Source organism: Polyodon spathula, chromosome 4 (genome assembly GCF_017654505.1).
Source record: "Polyodon spathula isolate WHYD16114869_AA chromosome 4, ASM1765450v1, whole genome shotgun sequence".
NCBI lineage: Eukaryota > Metazoa > Chordata > Actinopteri > Acipenseriformes > Polyodontidae > Polyodon > Polyodon spathula.
In genome coordinates this window covers 34,280,821-34,299,571 of record NC_054537.1, presented here as the reverse complement: position 1 = coordinate 34,299,571, position 18,751 = coordinate 34,280,821, and the positions used below count along the sequence as shown (strand labels likewise).

The window sequence follows — 18,751 nt, the reverse complement described above, 5'->3', positions numbered from 1 at the left end:
AGCTTGCATTATGAAACATTTGCAGTAACTGCAAATGTAATAGCATCACTTTCATCGTATTGGATCAGGTAGAACCTCTGTTTGCTAGTCAGCTATTTCAACTACTGTAGTGTACTAACGTATCTTGCTGAGTTGAACATTTTACTGCTATTGCTGTTAGAATTAGCCATTTGTCACAGAGGTAATTAAGAAAGCCCAAACCTGGGGATTTTTATCAGATTTATAAACAAGGAACGTATGCTCCCTTCAGTGTCCTGTCTAGAACTAACCCTACCTACAGATAAATTGGATAATAAAGGGGCACTGAAAGTGTCTGGTATGACCTGCACTGTATGCCATAATCAGACTGATTGGTGTATGAACCTGACAATAAACTGTGGGGATTGTAGTGCAGGACAGGGAAGTATTTTACTCCAGTGCAGGGTGAAGCCCAGGAGAACTAAAAATACTTGTGATGGCAGGAACTGGATCCAGGAGGAATCCCACTTGATTCTGAAGTAGCTGGCATCCTACTGGATGCAGGAAAAATAAACATAATATGCTCTCTGTTTCTCTGTGTCTGCAGCTTCAAAGCAGGATGAGCCTGTGCGCTTCTGTGTAAAAAAGGCTAAAGATAAATTGTGATTAAGAGGTGCTACCTTGCCCTTACAACATAAAGGGCCCTGTTTGCTGCAAACAGCAAGATGAAATATTTCATAAGAAAAACAGCAGAAGTACCACAAGTTAACATGTGGTAACTATAAATGAGGAACTGTGCCTTAGTTTGCTTTCTTAAGAATACTGTGGTGATGGCCTAGCAGGTGTTCGCTTAGAATGTTGTAGTTTAAGGGTGTGGTGATAAGTGGCAAAAAAGTATGTCACAGTTTTAAAGGAAACTTACAACCCATCCCAATCAGGAGAGATGTCGGGCAAACCACACGCCGCCTGAAAAAGTCTGGAACTGTGCATAGTGAAAAAAGTTGAAAAATATTCACAAGCAAGAATGCCTCTTTAACCCATTTCAACCCTATAAATGTGTGTAAAATAGATCCAGTATCCCAATAAGCACATAAAATGTGAAAGTACCTTATCCAGCCCTGCTAATTCATCTTTCAGCAACTTTTTTTCTTTTGACAATTTCTCTTTTTCCTTGTGCAATTTTTCAATTTCCAACAAGAGATCTTTAAAGTAAAAACATAAAAAAACAATTATACATAGCACAGTTTATCGTATCGGATGCTGTACTTTACAAGTTGATTCCCACTCCACAAGAGTTCAGAGAGGTCAGAGAGGGTTAATAAGAATAACTCATAATACACTTTTTTTTTTTGTTGGTCCCTTGAAATTCACATGAATGAGAACTTACTTTATGTATGTGTGTAACATATATATACTATATATGTACATATATATATATATATATATATATATATAATATATATATATATATATATATATATATATATATATATATTGTGATGGAGTGTACATTCCAGAGCAAAATTGGTCAGCCGTGAGGCCGTGGCTGTAAAGAATGCACACTCCATCTGGGTAAAAGTTGTGGTGATGGTTTCAAAGAAAACTAAAACAATAAAATTTAAAGACAACATAAACCAACTGGGTAGTAAACAAAGTGTTAAATAATGTATTATGTTAGAAAGGATATTTGAAGGCTTTAAGACCCTGGGGATATACTGATGTCAGGAGTGATCGAGTATCATAATTGTTTAATTGTTAATTATCACCTGCACCTGGCTGTCATTGTAAATTAGAGCCAGGTGCAGGGTATTTAAAGGAAGCAGCCAGTCTGTTCAAGGCTGCTGCAGAGTAAAGAGCCCGGTTGTAAGAGTGTGCAATTGCGAAGAAAAAGGTAGTGTGAAACCTTCGTGTTAAAGTGTGTTTTGTTTTAGGACGGGGAAACAGCTTAGCTGTCCTGTGTTAGGAAGAGCTGGTACTGTGTTTAGTTAGTGCTCCGAATAGGAGTTAGGTGTTTGTTTTGTGTTTGTTTATTTCTGTTTCTGTTTATTAAAAAAATAGTGAGTAAGCGCTTGAAAAAGCAATTTCTGTGTCCTGGGTCCTGCTTAAAAGGGGCAACGAACCTCCAGAGAAGCAAGAAGCCATTATAGATGGTGGCAGTGTATGCGAGAAGCACAGAATTCGTCACATATATATATATATATATATATATATATATATATATATACATACATACATACACACATCATCTTTCTGTATAGTAAATTATTCCCAGTAGCACACAAAATACTGTATGTTACAGAATGGTCAATAAAAACCTTGAATAACATTTTCTTTGTAAAGCACAACATGGCTGCTGATCCATTAGCTCTGCTGTTATACATACTGTATTTTATTTTTATATAGATGACATGATCTGAGAATGAAGAAGGTCACAAATGGGACAATGCCTTACCTGGACAGTGGCAGTTCACAGAAGTGCATTTCTTACTTCTGGATTTGTGTCTATGAGCTGAGGATTTCTCTGGGGTGGGTGTCCTTCTCCTCCCTGCACTGGTGGATCTCCTCTTTACTGGTATCTGTTCCAGCTGCTGAATAGTTTTGTGAGCCGCTTGCAGCTGACTCTCAAGTCTCTCTACTTTTCCCTACAGTAGATCAATGCATTAACATAATCAATTCAAGTGTTTCCAGTTGTTAAATCTCACCAACATTGGGGTACTGCGTGACTCTGGAGATCACAACAACACAAAATGAAACAGGCACTGAGAACTGAATAGTTTTTTTTTTTTTTTTTTTTCTGTGAACACTACAAGGGGCACGGCATCTCTGAAAGAATGGTTTGTAAACCAAAAATAAAAAGTTAATGAATAGCGGTTTTGCTAGGGATCAAGACTTTCAACAAAGAAATTACACAATGAAAATCTTGATACCTAGTAAAAGTGGAGTACTGTAGTGTGTGTGTTTGTGTATACATATATATATAAAATTAATGCCTTGCAAAAGTATTCAGACCCCTGACCAATTCTTTCATATTACTGAATTACAAATGGTACATTGAAATTTCGTTCTGTTCGATATTTTTTTTTTTTTAAATACTTAAACTCGGAATCAATTATTGTAAGGTGACATTGGTTTTATGTTGGGAAATATTTTTAAGAAAAATAAAAAACTGAAATATCTTGCTTGCATAAGTATTCAACTCCCACACATTAATATTTGGTAGAGCCACCTTTCGCTGTAATAACAGCGTTAAGTCTTTTGGGGTAAGTATGTACCAGCTTTACACTCAGTGTCGGAGTGATTTTGGCCCATTCTTTACTAATATTAATGTGTGGGGGTTGAATATTGAATAGAACGAAATTTCAATGTACCATTTGTAATTCAGTAATATGAGAGAATTGGTCAGGGGTCTGAATACTTTTGTAAACAAACAATTATACATATCACCAATACATAGCATCAATATATATATTGATGTCTGTCTCCTGAAGATTTTGGATATTCTGCTACTCTGGAGTATGCTATATACCAGGTAAGGGATTATATATATATATATAGATATTATATATATCCCCTGGTAGCATACTCCAGAGTAGCAGAATATCCAAAATCTTCAGGAGACAGACATCAAACCTTCCGAAAACCAAATAATTATATATTTATAATTAACAAAAAGACAAACATTACGGGCTCGGCTTAATATTTATATTTCGCTTCGACTCTGGTAAGAGATTTGATTAGCTGTGCAAATAATTGCTAACAAGTGGGTTTTTGGCAGCATCTGAATCTGATGCAGACAGAAGAATATTCCTCCCGGCTCACAAAAAAATAACTAGAAGAATCTTCGGGTCCCAACCAAATCCTTCAGCACACATTGTGCATGCAGTTATTCTTTAGCTCTGGTATAATCTACAGAGTATTTCATATCAGATTGAATGGTTTGTAAACATGAAGTAATATGGAAATGTAAAAAAGATCTGTCTCATTATGGTCAGGTTTAAAAGAATGTGGTATTGAAACAGTTAATATTCACCAGATACCACCTGTATGGAACTTTATTGACAGAATCAAACAATGAAAATGTGTACCAACTATAAATACGTCAGTGCAATTGGTCGGTATCACTGATATGGCCAGAGGTTATAGCAATGTTACACTGAAAGGGTTAATTTATGGGTGGCACCTGTGATGGCACTTGACTTAGAAAATAAGAGAATACAGTTGTATACCAAATGCGGTGTGCTGACTTTCCACATTAGAAACCTAAAAAGTAATTTGTGTGCCATTTATTTTCTACAGCAGTTTTGACAATATTATTTATTAATTCAATATATAAAATTAAACATTATTGTTGCCAATTCCAAACCAGGTAGACAGGTCCTAATAAAGATAAATTGTTAAAACTTACATGAAGGTTGACAATTGCATCGCTCTGTTCCTTGTTGGTTTTGATTTCTTTTTCATATCGCTTCTGCAATGCATTATACATGTGTAAAAGTCTGAAAAACAAAACCATTAATTTTTATGCTCACAGTATTGACTTACAGTAGAACCTTTTTTTTTTTTTTTTTTTTTTTTTTTTTTTTTTTACAGCTCATTTATTCAGGAAAATCAAAATTGGTAAACAAACTTATTTCCATCTTTCTTTACAGTAATACAAAAAACTGAGTTAACACAATTGATTATTGATTAGTGGAGTACAAACATAACAGTTACTGGTTAGAGTCTTGCTTTGTTTTTTCTTCTTTTAATCCTCCTCTGTGCCAAGGACGGGCTTCAGTTTGCACCTGAACTCTGTACAAAGAACACTTATTAAAAAAAAAAATAATAATAAATCCAATGTTATTTTGTTTCAACCAGAAAGTATAACTGATGACTAACATTCAGTGTATTATTTAAACATATGATGCAAGAACTGTTCATCTGTAACAGAAGCATTACCTGCATGAAAAAACTTGCCCTACTATAAACTGCAGTAATCCATATCCACATGGAGGGTTTTAGCATTTTAGATATTCTTAGGATCGTCACCAAATAATAGCTTACTCTCTGGTAGTGACATATTCTCGAATCAGTTGTTGCAGTTGCAGTTTCGCTGTGATTTCTGATAGGCGAGTCCCAAGAATCTCATTTTTTTGTCGAAGCCTTTTTAGTTTCCTTTGCAAGTGCTCATTTTCATCACAGAGCTGCAGGAAATAACCAAAATGAAGCAACAATATATATATATATATCTCTAATATATATATATATATTTTACATGTGTTTTTACAAATTTCTAATTTTTTATATATAAAAAAGCCCTGTAAAAAGCCCTTTTTCGGCTTCTTCAGCTGTTTAAAAAAAAAAAAAGTAAAAAGTTTACCTTTACTTTTAAAGAGCTTAAGAATGGCTTTTGCCAGAAACGTCCTGAAAATTTTAATCTTTTGTGTACATTTTTTAAAAAACTTTTCTTTCATTAGATAGATAGATAGTACTGACTTAAGGCTTGTTATAAATAAATAACCACTTGCATACTACGATGAAGGTCAAATACAGTGTAAGGTGCCACATTAATTGGAAAAACGTACTTTTGATGCGCCTGTTTCTGTTATGGCCATGAGTAAACATAATTCTGTATTATGTATGTATAAACTTTCATATTACAAATTAGAATAATTGACAGAAAATACAAATTTATATGAGTGGGCAATATTTGGTCGCTGGCACTAAGCGTGCAATTTCAGATACTCACCTGCAAACATTTATGTATAGAAGGAACTGCCATTCCAAAACATCAAACCATCTAGCAACGAAAACTGTGCAAAACAAACAAAAACACTACCATAACCCTTAACCCAACACGATTTACCTATTTTCAATACGATACCACTATATTTATAATTACAAGTTATATTTATGTTTGCAATGCCAATTTCAAAAGTACCGCCCATAAACAAAGCAGACAAGGAAGGTCCGAAAAAAAGGACACTGGCAAACCTGAATTCATACAACTTTCTATCATATTTACTGAGAACCAACCGTCGTTTACACTAAAACTAAATAAGCAAAAAAATAAATAAAATAAAAAGCTAACAAATCTTTAAATAAGTAACATTTTGCTGTTTTGACGTTAGGCACCTAGTTGACGTAGAAACCACAGCGACAAGCTCTTCTCACAAGGCACGACAAATGTCAGTTTCCAAAGAGACGCGTTTCTGGGTCAAAGTATGCGAGGGAGCCACCTTGCGGTGATGGTGAGACTATTTTCTAGATACAGAAGCGTTGTTGTAGATATTTACTGTACTGTATTTTTCAATTTGGAAATCGATTTATTCTCAGTACATTCGATATTTGGTCAGCCAAGCAAGGAAACCAGGTGATTATATATATATATATATATTATAATATATCGATATATATATACTATATATATTTATATATATATATAGTGTACCAACAATGTTAGTATCAAGACTACTTAAGAAGTAATTAGTCGATTTACACGTAGATGCTGTTAGGGACGCGGTTAGTGCAACTTAGGGTTTAGGCCAGTGTAGACGAACTTGCAGTTGTTTAAAATGTATTTTGTTTAACGCTGAAGCAATTATTATTATTATTATTATTATTATTATTATTATTATTATTATTATTATTATTATTATTGTCCTTGTTAACTAGTGCATATAAACAAAACTGTAATAATACTTTCGCTTTATACTTTAGGGTGTACAATAGAAAGTAATTTTGTTATAAAACAAAACTTTTACTTAGTTCCCACTGACACACATCCTTTTTAACAAAGTTGCTGGAATTTTTCAATTGAGTTACGATGTTGCTACAAGGTTGTGTTTTAGCGGCTTCTCAATGACCGCAAGAAGCATGTGAAGCGAGTGATCTAATATAATCGCCGGTCTCCAATAAGCGCCGGGTGTGCTGGCAAATATTGTAAATATACACGGAAGGCATTTAGTTGACGTTTTACGGTAGTATTTCTGCTTCTTGATCAAAAATCCGTTTTTAATGTTTGTTGAATGGGAGGTTAGATAAACTAGTTCGGTACATAAACTTAGGAAGAATGTAATTTCCACAAGTAGAATATTTGTGTTAATACGTATTATTTTTTGCCTTCACTTTCCCTTTATCACATGGTGCACTATCCGCTCCAAATGTGTGTGTGTACTGTATACAAGAAAGTTAGTTATGTAGTACCACCCCGTTCCTGCAAGTGATGCTGTGCCGTTTTGTGCGGACAGAATAGTTAGCATCAGATGTACAACCCTCTGCTTGATCGTTGTTCTCGGCCTGTTCATTTCACAAGAAAGATGTCGCCGTCTCTGTTTAATTTCAGTGATGCCAAAGATAGATTTACGGTGAGGATTCGCAGGAATTGTTTATCAGAAATAAACCATGCTGTTAAAATAAACTAACAAAATGCATTTGTTAGCAACGTGTTTTTAGTTTGGAATAGGCATATGCACAAATCCACGCAGCAATTGTTGGTGAACGAAAGATTGTTTCTCGATGAATAATGCATGTTTTTCCAACTGGAGTTGTTTATAATAATCTGGATATGTTCCGCTTATAGTAACAATTATGCAACGAACTAGAATATTTTGTTCGATATACAAATTACACAATTGCATTAATAGTGGTGCCACTTATAATAAATTAGTATTGATGAGCGATGTGTCTCCTCAGGTGTTGTGTGTGTGTGTGTGTGTGTGTGTGTGTATGTATATATATATATATATATATATATATATATATATATATATATATATATATACATACACACATACATACATATATCAACTCCCCAGTAATGTTGTTGAAGCTGACACCCTGGGATCCTTCAAGAAGCTGCTTGATGAGATTTTGGGATCAATAAGCTACTAACAACCAAACGAGCAAGATGGGCCGAATGGCCTCCTCTCGTTTGTAAACTTTCTTATGTTCTTATATATATATATATATATATATATATATATATATATATATATATATATATAGTAGTATGATATATATATATATATAGATTATATATATATATATATATTAGTACAGTTCCGTATTATTTAAATCACTGATATTAATATATCATGACACTGCACCAACACCTAGGCTAAGGTGACAAAACCTACTTGTAGTGTAAAAAAAGGAGGAACTGTTTAATTTGTACGGCAGTGGTTAAAACTGCATAGGCACATTTTCAACTGTTAATGATGTATTTGGATGTATCTGTTTTTCTAGAGCGCAACCAGAATTGCACTGGACAGCAAAACTAGCAAGACCTTAATACATGCATTTAATCAGACCCCTGGAACGTAAGTTGCTATGTATATACTCCATTAGCGGTTTCGCCCTTTTTGATGGCGCTCGTACAGGTTACTAATTTGAGTTAATTTTTTTTTTTCACAGTGAGACAGAAAAGAAAACAACACTTGATCAAGCTTTCAGAAGCGTTCTTGAGGAGGAAATCGTAAGTTGCTGTTTTACAGAAAACATTGTAAAGACATTAAATTAAATGCAATCTTCAGATACATGGGCTGCCTGTCTCCTATTATAAAGAAATCCCACCTGCTTTTGATGTTTGTAGTCAGTGATAGTAGTGATATATTACATGTTTGCATTTCAAAATCTGCATTCCCTTTAATGTGGAAATGTAAATAAATGCATTTTTTTACAGATTCAACGAAAAGCTAGTTGTGAAGATTTTCTGGGTCTTATTTATCTTAGCATTGATGGAGTGACTGAAGGTGAGTTATGAGTTTGTAAATTTAAGTACACCTTGTGAACCTGAAATTCCAAAACTTGCCACACTGAATCACAGTGACAGCTAACAGTGTAGGTATGGTTGTAAAGGTAACATTTCTGTGACTCTCTGCTTGTTTTGCCAGGCATTTGCTCAGCAACAACACCTTTTCTACTTCTTGGAGACGTGCTGGACTGCCTTCCCCTGGATCAGTGCGATAAAATATTTAGCTTTGTTGAGGAAAATGTTTCAACCTGGAAATCTGTAAGTGCTTTTCAACTGAACATTTGTGTGTGTGTGTATACAAATACATTTAGTTAAGAAATATTGATCCATGTGGTCTTGGTCCCTCAAGTACACATCTATAACTGGTCCGTGATGGCCATCTGATGGATTCTTTGTATTTTCATATTGTAAATGTTTTGTATATTTTACAAATGCTGCTTGCTAGTACCCGAGAGGTGGATGTCTTCCCACTAATGCACTACCATGGCTTTGAAAAATTAATATTTTTAAAATATTAATTGTGCCATTTTATTGTATTTTTTTTTATTGTAGAACTCTTTCTATTCTGCTGGGAAAAACTACCTGCTACGAATGTGTAATGGTAAGAGTTCTCTTTTTTGAAACCGTGAATATTCTGTGTTTTGGGGGTAGCTTATTTAAAGTAGACTTCATTTTTCAGGGATTTGCTTTTTAAAAACTGCCATTGTATTTATGATTTGAAGGTTTTATGATGGTTATTTTTACAGGTTGTAAAATTCCTTCATCTGTTATTGTTATGAATCCCTGCATTTCTTGTTGGTCACTGAAAGCAGCAGGACTCTACTGGAAATTGGAATTTCTGTTGAATATGGATCAATTATGGCTGTGTTCACCTGATGCTTGTTTTCTTAATGCCTGGCTTCATATTTCAAATATTATTTTATCAATAACATGTATTTTACCTTGCAGATCTTCTAAGAAGACTGTCTAAGTCCCAGAATACAGTTTTCTGTGGAAGAATCCAGTTATTTTTGGCAAGACTGTTCCCACTTTCAGAGAAGTCAGGTAAGTAAAAACCAAAACAACCACAATCTAGAAGAGGAAAAAAGTTAGCAGAAGATCTCTCATAAGTGGGTGATGTGGTAGGTCTTCAAGTTTCTCTCCAGCCAAACTATTTTTCTTCAAGGCCCGTTTCCTTTAATTGTAGGCCTGAACCTGCAGAGCCAGTTTAACCTAGAAAACATCACTGTGTTCAATAAGAATGAGCAGGAGAGTACACTGGGACAGAAGGTGAGTACTGAATGTATAATCAAAAATAGTTAACTTGTGACCAAGATCTAAAGTAACATGCTGTTATGTGCGTGGTTTGTGTGCGAGTGTCTGAATTTTAAAGAGCTGACATACTTTGATATAAAAGCTAGTAAGTTTCCAGGAAGGGTGGTGGGATCTTTCTCATAAAGGTTTAGCAAATAATAATAATAAAAAAAAATCTTTATTTTTATATAGCGCCTTTTATAGTGGACCTCCATCACAAAGCGCTTTACAAGATACAAGACTAGGGTGTGTGAACTATGCATCAGCTGCAAAGTAACTTACAAGAATGCCTCACCCAAAAGACGGAGCACAAGGAGGTTAATTGACTTGCTCGGGGTCACGCAATGAGTCAGTGGCTCAGCTAGGATTTGAACCGGGTAACTCCTGGTTACAAGCCCTTATCTTTAACCACTGGACCACACAGCCTCAAATTTTTTGTCCTGTCTACAGCACCCAGAGGAAAGGGACGATGGCATGGAGGTGGAAGAAGGAGAGATGGGAGATGAAGAAGCCCCCACTACCTTGTAAGGAACCATGTGTTTACTTGTTCATTCAATAGGTCATTTATCTGTTCAGTTTTACAATGAGACTTGACATAATATTTGATTATATAGCCCAACAATATTTGCTTTTTTTTTTTGGTTTATTTTAGCATAAAGAAGCAAGCAGCACTCAAAATACAGAGTGGGCCAGAAAAAAGGTAACTTTTTTTTTTTTTAGGTCTAAGGAAGGAGTGAATTTTAGAATTGTTTTTATGCCATGTACATGTTTCTTGCTGTTTAATTTTTTTTTTTCTGGCCCACTTTGTATTTGAAATGGGACTGAAGATTAAAATGTGATTATCTTGTAGTATTCAGCTTAACAAATACCAAAGTAAGTGGCTGCTGTCTCAACCAAGACAGCATTTTGCACTATAGGTAATAACCTGTGAAAAGTAAAACAACTAAATATATGGCTAGCGTGACATTACCTGTTATACAGGTTGAGCAGGTGATTATATGACATGCTTGTTTTGTAACTGTTTGACAGTCTTAATAAGTAATAACAACTTTTCTGTTCTTCAGCTCTATTCCCATAGATTACAACCTGTATAGGAAGTTTTGGACTCTGCAAGATTACTTCAGGAATCCACTGCAGTGCTATGAGAAATATTCCTGGCTGACGTTTCTTAAGGTCACTTTGATCTTTGGTCATTCTGTTTTAGGACTTTTCTTTTAGGAGCTACTACAGAAAGATGTAAAAACTGTTGATTGGCAAAATGTTGCAGTTTATTTCGAGAATAACGTGCTATTTAACTTTTTTTTTTTTTTTTTAAAACAGTACTCTGATGAAACGCTGTCTGTGTTTAAAAGCTATAAGCTGGACGACATGCAGGTTTCCAAAAAAAAGCTGGAGGAACTGAAAACTGCAGGAGGGGAAAATGTGTACTTTGCTAAATTCCTCACTAGTGAAAAGGTGAGTTGTTCTAGAGATCTCAGATTTGCTGGAGGTAGTTATCGTCACGTCCTAAACCACTTTTTTATAAGCTTTGTGATGTTACCTATCCACTGGATACAGTACATTTCCTATGCAAAAAAATCTGAAAACCGCTTTACCTCTAGCTTTATTCCGATTTTTAGAGGTACCCTGTTAAATCATTCTTTTTTAAAGATCATTGAATGGTACTGTATATGCAGGAATTAAGAATATATAAAAGATCTTTATATACCAAATCTCTTCCCTTCTTTTTCTCTAAAATATTTTGACTATTCCTTACAGCTGATGGATCTACAGCTGAGCGACAGCAACTTCAGACGCCACATACTTTTACAGTACCTGATATTGTTTCAGTATATGAAAGGACAGGTCAAGTTCAAAAGGTAAGCCTGAGGCACATGTGTTTTGATTGTTTATTTACAGCAGGTGAGCGGAACAGATTATGGATATGGTAAGATGCACGTGATCCTTGTTTTATAAATAACAGTTAACATCATCTTGCAGGCTTGTACACAGGGAAGTTCTTTACTCTATAGCTGACTTAATGAGTTTATCCGTTTTTCAGCTCAAGTTGCGTACTGACTGATGAACAGTCTTTGTGGATGGAAGATACCACCAAACTGATATACCAGGTTTGTAATTTTCAATTTTATCCTCACCAATCTGGTTTTGCTGCGCAATAGTGTACTGAGGTTATTGTGCTGAATGTGGTTTTAGCCCTTTGCGGTCCTATGTTGGACCAGATCCGACATTACAATTTTCCTTTTCCAATCTGATGTCGGACAGGGTCAAAAAGACATCAAGCACAGGTCTCTAGTTGTTTATTCTCTGGGGAAAAAACAGAGAAAACCTTTCAATGGCTGAGTGAGACAGATAGGAGCCGAGAGAAGCCGAAAAAAAGGGGTGTAGCTGAGCAATACAACAATTCCCTGCAACACAGACACAAACGAAGATAGCTGCTTCCGCATCCAGCGCTCAAAGAATATCACAGATATTTGCAGAACTGAGATGTTAAAGTAATAAGATAATGACTTGAATCGCATTAGTGAGGAGTTTGGTGATAAAACGAGTGATTGGGAGAGGATTTATCAGGATGCACGACTATGAAGAGGTATGTGAAAAATATAGCGAACAAGGGGTGGGGCTTGGCTGGAGATGCAGTACTGAGTGTCCTTTTAAACAGTGCGTGTAAAGTAAACAGCACGTGTGAGAATAAATTTGACCTGATGCGCCTCACAAACGCCGAATAAATGGACAGCTAAGGGTTAAACAATAGCACAGTTTAAGTTTAATAGTTCTGCTACAGAGTAAAATATGTCAAACAATGAATTCCCTGTATTTTGTTTTTAAGCTGCTTAAGGAGATCCCTCCTGATGGGGACAAATTTGCATCTGTGGTAGAGGTATGATGTTTTAAGTTGTTTTATACCTGAAATGTAAGGAGTGTTAGTGCTGTTATTTAGATTTTCTACATTATCATTATGCTTTTTTTTGACAGCACATTTTAAACACTGAAGAGAACTGGAACACATGGAAAAATGAAGGATGTCCAAGTTTTGTAAAAGAAAGGTATATAAGTGACTATGCTATAAATAAGTACCCTAGATCTGTGTTCTACAAGTATCTATTTTAGTGTAGTTTGTAGGCTGTTAGGGAATCGGTCAACTGTAAGGGGCTTCCTTTCTGGTCAGTGTCTTCTCATTTGTACTTCTTTAGACAACTTGAGTAAACCCATCGTCAGTGGGAGAAATGCATGCACAGGGCAGGCAGAAAGGGGTGCAAATGCACACCATGTACATAAACAAGAAAACTGGAACATAGGAACAAAGAAAACTGGTTTATATAAACTGTTTTGTAGTACTAAGCATTTTTAAAAAATATATTTTTAAAAAAATTACCATCAACAGTAAATGCCTTAATTCCACAAACCCAAATATAAACTCAACATTTACAAAATCTAGTAAAAGAATATTTGTTAACACATACCTGCGCTTTAATATAAAGACCCATTGTGCATAAACAAAAAGCAGCTTCATTCTTTTGGAGTAAAAATAATGTATCAAATAGTGCTAGAAACTAATCAAATTATACACACATAGTTTTTAAGTTGACTGACTAAATTGGGTAAAAAAATAAATAAATTCAGGCTAAATCAGTAATTTTACACTTTTTGAATTAAATAACTGTCTTGTCTACCTGACTGCGGTATCAAAAAATAGCGCAAGAAAAACAAATCTTGAAAAATGACAGTGTACTTACTGGAAGGTATAACTGATATTTCACAGTATCTCAGCATTGAGATGGAAAAAGATACATTTGTGCTTTCCTTTCACGGCAGTACAACAGTACATTCATTCGTATTTTTTTATATTCCCTGTATTTCTTTTAAATCACATCAGAAAGTTAATTTTGAAGAACTTGTTGGTCTGAAAAACTGTCTGGCTTAGTGATTTAACGTTCAAATTAGAGCCAAGTTTGAGCCTGCCCAACCCATGAAACCCCACAAACAGCAATTAAAAACCTCAATTAAGATCATTGTTTTAAATGATTCCATTTACATGTAAGCAAATATTTTTAAACTGTCAAATTACATGTAATAACACTGTATGAACAAATATTTATCATTCACTTCGGTTTTACCTCATGTCAAGAAAAATAATTTTGGGGTACTATTCATTGTACTTGTGTGCTGTAACACAATTTGCATATTTCTTTAAGACGCAATCTATGCAGTGATACCAAGGCATTTAGTAAGTAGGTCTGAGTGAGGAAAAATGGGCATTACAATCTCAATCCCATCCAGTAAATCATTTGTTTTCATAATTTGTGACAGTAGTGAATGATCTATTCAACAGCACGCCCTTGCTGGTGTTTTTTTTTTTTTTTTTTTAATATAGTTTCTGAATAAAAATAAGTATACTTTCCATTCAGGCCAGCAGAAACAAAACCAATTCGACCTGCGAGAAAACGTCCAGCTCCTGAAGACTTCCTAGGGAAGGGTCCGGACAGGAAAATTTTTATGGGAAAGTAAGTATACTGAGATCACAAAGAATACATTATGATGAGCTTCAAAGGGTAATGAACATTTGTAAATGTAATTTTAAAGAACTTATATAATCTTACCTTGGTTTACATAGTCCTCAAGTACTGTAGTGGTTTTTGTTTGTTGTATTTTTTTTTATTGATTCATCTGCTTGTGATTTTGGTTTTGTCGACAGTGATGAACTGACCCGGCTCTGGAATCTTAACTTGGACAACATGGAAGCTTGCAAGTCTGAGAGCAGGTACATGTTAAATAGGTTTTTGGAGGTGCTTTCCTGTAAATGTTACTGGTATTACTAACATTATTTGGAGTATACAGTGGATGCATGATGAAACTTGGTATGTACTTTCAGTTTTTGTTTTAGGAATCTAGATAATGATGACCAATTAATTAGTTTGGTCTGAGGAAGTATATTTACAAACTAGATGTCTGGAGTAGGATATATTTACTAACATCAGTCATAATGGTAGTTCATCTAGTGCTTTTCTGATAAGTACTAATCTTTTACATTTTGTCAGAGAGTTTATGCCGTCATTGGAGGAGTTTTTTGAAGACGCTATTGAACAAGCTGATCCAGTGAACATGGTGGAAGATGAGTACAAGTATGCACTTTTTAAAACCTCTATCTCTGCAATCCCATTCAATCAACACGTTTACATGACAAAGTGTTTTCCAAAAACTGAATCAGTGAACTGATTTTCTTAAAATGTCACTTTTTTGTGTTTACATGATTAACAATAGAAAATCTAGAATTCAACTGTATACATGGATTGAAGTTTTCGGAAAACGCAGGATATTTTCACATGCAAAGTACTGTTGTAGCCTAAGTACAATTTGAACAGACCGGCCATTTCTGCGATAGAATGGAGACCAATCCAATAACTCAAGTGCTTTATCCAAGTGTCAGGTCTTAAATTCAAAGATTACTATCCTATACCTCTTCATATTCCCCACAATTTGCGATCTGCCTTTCCTACAGCTCATCCTGTTCTATATTACCAGTTTCTTTTGCAGACATTATTTTAAATGATCACGTCATTTTAAAACTGGAAAACATTTGCTGCTTCAGTATGGGCTATTAACAAAATATACAGACTTTAACAAATGTATTATTTATCCCTAACTAGACAAATAAATGCATGCAGACAGACTACAGATTATTATTATTTTCTGTTTTCTAAAACCAGGTGCAGGAGAAAAGGGTCAAAATGTGCACATGCGCAGTATACTATAAGTTTTCTGAAAAGTGTGTTTACGTGATATGTTAGCTTTCGGAATTTAATCGGAAATTTCTAGGTGCGGTTTTCCGAAAACTGACACTTAGAATATTCCAATACATTTTCCAAAAACTGTGTTTACATGACTTTTGATATCGGTATTAGTTTTCCGAAAAATATCGGAATTCTTACGCTCATTAAGTGCAATGAGTGTCCTCTGAATGAAGAATACATTGTTGTACTCTTTATATTTTTTCTCCTAGGGCAGTGAACAACTCAAACTATGGTTGGAGAGCACTACGGCTGTTGGCACGTAGGAGCCCTCACTTTTTCCAACCAACTAACCAGCAGTTTAAGAGCTTACCTGAGTACCTGGAGAACATGGTCATCAAACTAGCCAAGGAATTGCCAGTAAGTAATCTCTTAACCAGGGGCTTAATGAGACTGCTCCCCTAGACTAGCGTGTTAAATTGAACTTGGTCTATGTGACACTGTGGAACTCTTAGTGACAATATACGCTAACTTTAGTTGAGCATCATACATTCATAAAGTGTGTTTTTTTTATATGATTTGAACTCTTATTAGTGCTTATTTGTATTTAACTTTCAACCTCTTTTTCCATCAAAACTAGTGATGGATAGACTGGGCTCTGCTCCCTGTAGGAGTCCTGGTCTAGGGTGTGTCCTCCACAAAACAAAATTTAATGAAGTATATCTTTTTTTACCCCATGCTGCTAAGGTATAGTGGTACACACAGTCACATCATAACTATGGTCTACCTAATACTCTATTTCGTGGAAATTGGAAAATTGAGGGGTCACGTGAAATTCACCTCTAAGGGACCCCAGTGCATACTGGACTAGTATGGAGAGAAAAAAAGAAAGAAACCCAGTTTAAATGAACTACTGCAGATCACAAGTGATTACAAATTACATATCTTAATTCTGTAGATAAGCTTTTTTTTATTATTATTCTTTTGCCGTTCTGTGTGCATTGCACTTAGGCAAAAAAAAAAAAAAAAAAAAAAATCATCGTAACATAACATTAAAAAAAATACTCCAAAGCAGTTAACTTTCTTATTTACTGTTCACATTGCAACAATGTTTGGGCTGGGGATCGTGTCAAGAAATTTCCCAAAGCAACTTTACATGCAGATTTGACTCGAGAAAATCCGATCGATCGCTATTTAGCTTCAGAATCACACATTAAACAAAAGGCTACTACAGAGACAGCTAAACAGAACATAAAACAAATAACAGCTTTTAAAACAAACTTGCAGACAAAAAGTATTCCTGTCGGTTGTAGCCAAGTTAAATCAGTACTACAGTTTGATCTAGTATAGCCAATTCTCTTCAAACAAGATGCTTACTTTTTAAACAGTTAAAATTTTAGACCCGAAATAGACACGTTTTCTTTCTTTTGACTCGGTACTAATAAAATAGATGGGACAAACATGACAACGAATGTGCTACATATATGGCCTTTAGTAAAGAGTGCCTGATGCCCTTGAGGATAACTGAGTTTTGGGACTGTTTTTAATTGATTTCAACATCTGTATAACTTGGCCTTACACTTCTAACCAATTCGGTGGATGCAGTCTCAATGTATGGGCAAGTCTTCACACCAGAGAATGTCGGCAGAAACTGCTGGGTGATGTTGCATGCTTGCCTTTAACAAATACAGCACTCAGTTTTAGTAAGGAAGCAAGTACCACTATTTTTTGGCATTTATAGTGCGCAGAAATACGTCTAGTTGTTTAAACAGGTCTGGAATGTCCTAATTTTATTCCATAACTGACCTGGGAAAAATATGTAAATTCTCTGATTTATATATAAACCCCTAATCATAACCCCCAAATGCAGGAAATACTACCCAGTACAAATGGGACTGGATTCCCTGTAGTGCAAGAGATTGTATACAATAGGTGAAAAAAAAAAAAGTATGTTAGCTTGAGGTGCAAGTTAAGTTTGGGGGATGTCCAGTTAAAAGCAATTGGACTTAATTTTGTATGCATGAAAGCATATTCCATATTTTAGGAAGCCTAGACATACCCACAGTCAGTTAGTTTTATGTTTGACTGTCAAGCTCAACCTATGTTAGTAGGTTTTAATAGACTGGCCCAAAGTTTTGCACATCTCTTGGTCCAAGTTTTTTATTTATTTTATTTTTTTACAAGCTATGTTCTACTTTATTTGCAGCCTCCATCTGAGGAGATTAAAACCGGAGAAGAGGATGATGACAATGATGATCCTTTGCTTAAAGAGAGCAATGAAAGTAAGTTCATCCACAGTGGTTGTCCTATTCACCTTGTCCAGATAAGCATCAAGCTTAGATACATTAGCGTTCTCATTCAGAAATGTTGACTGTTATACATTCATTCTGTTGTGTCACACTATTCCGGGTTAATAACTGCCTTGATTTTGCGTAAGTCTTCACCAAACTAATGTCATACACTACTATCCTCCGATAGACATTTCAGACCCTTGCATGCACTGTTTTAATATTACACTGATTTATTTTCAACTTGACTAGGTCCAGAGGAGCAGCAGCAGAAGCCTGTGACTGGACAGCAGTTAGATGCAATTGCCAGCAAGCTAGGGGAGGAGTGGAAGTCTCTGGCACATCATCTGGAGATGAAGGAAACAGACATTCATGAAATTGAGTCAGACAGTGAGGATGTGAAGATGCGTGCCAAGCTTTTATTAGTTGCCTGGCAGGATCGAGAGGGAAGCCATGCCATAGTGGAACATTTAGTTTCCGCTCTGAACAGTGCTGGTTTTGGTGATCTTGCTGATAGCTTAAGTGAGCTGTGAAATGTCAAGGTGGATTTTGTAAAGCAGCAGTCTTTTTTTTGTTTATATAGTTTCTGGATTATAAAGCAATTAATGTAACAAGTACAAGTGGTGACTTATTTTGTTGTGATAAAAAATAAACTTTTTGTAACAAGAGGGCTGGAGCTGTCATTTGTCAAATATAAAATGGTATTTTTGCAGGTCACCACATCTTTTACCATTTAAAACAGTGTAGTAAAA

At 35.2% G+C, this 18,751-nt stretch overlaps 2 protein-coding genes across 5 annotated transcripts in view; one reads left to right on the top strand and one right to left on the bottom strand.

Moving 5' to 3' along the window:
- The window catches only part of LOC121314456 (centrosomal protein of 290 kDa-like), a 7,601-nt gene extending 1,434 nt beyond the window's left edge, over positions 1–6,167 (bottom strand). The window contains exons 1-7 of one of the 3 annotated variants that reach the window (XM_041247751.1): positions 6,073–6,154; positions 5,687–5,750; positions 5,002–5,141; positions 4,672–4,749; positions 4,364–4,454; positions 2,411–2,600; positions 1,066–1,160 (exon numbers count right to left, since the gene is read on the bottom strand). In XM_041247751.1, the coding sequence (XP_041103685.1) occupies positions 1,066–1,160; positions 2,411–2,600; positions 4,364–4,454; positions 4,672–4,749; positions 5,002–5,141; positions 5,687–5,719 (627 nt within the window). In that variant the 5' untranslated portion in view covers positions 5,720–5,750; positions 6,073–6,154. Of the gene's footprint in view, positions 1–1,065; positions 1,161–2,410; positions 2,601–4,363; positions 4,455–4,671; positions 4,750–5,001; positions 5,142–5,686 lie in introns of all 3 variants that reach the window. The other 2 variants (XM_041247752.1, XM_041247753.1) reach the window with 2 other exon arrangements.
- A 1,031-nt stretch (positions 6,168–7,198) lies between these two features.
- On the top strand, positions 7,199–18,665 carry thoc1 (THO complex 1). Of its 2 annotated transcripts, XM_041247747.1 has the most exons (22): positions 7,199–7,304; positions 8,185–8,258; positions 8,353–8,413; positions 8,621–8,690; positions 8,832–8,950; positions 9,245–9,293; positions 9,641–9,736; positions 9,879–9,961; positions 10,436–10,509; positions 10,638–10,685; positions 11,050–11,158; positions 11,306–11,440; positions 11,744–11,844; positions 12,027–12,093; positions 12,813–12,863; positions 12,959–13,029; positions 14,392–14,487; positions 14,679–14,744; positions 15,022–15,105; positions 15,984–16,131; positions 17,918–17,993; positions 18,252–18,665. In XM_041247747.1, exons 1-22 carry the CDS (start codon positions 7,203–7,205, stop codon positions 18,530–18,532), a joined length of 2,061 nt encoding a protein of 686 aa, XP_041103681.1. In that variant the 5' UTR covers positions 7,199–7,202; the 3' UTR covers positions 18,533–18,665. The 2 variants fall into 2 exon arrangements, with proteins under 2 accessions (XP_041103681.1, XP_041103682.1); XM_041247748.1 differs by lacking the exon at positions 10,638–10,685.
- The last annotated feature ends 86 nt before the right edge of the window (positions 18,666–18,751 follow it).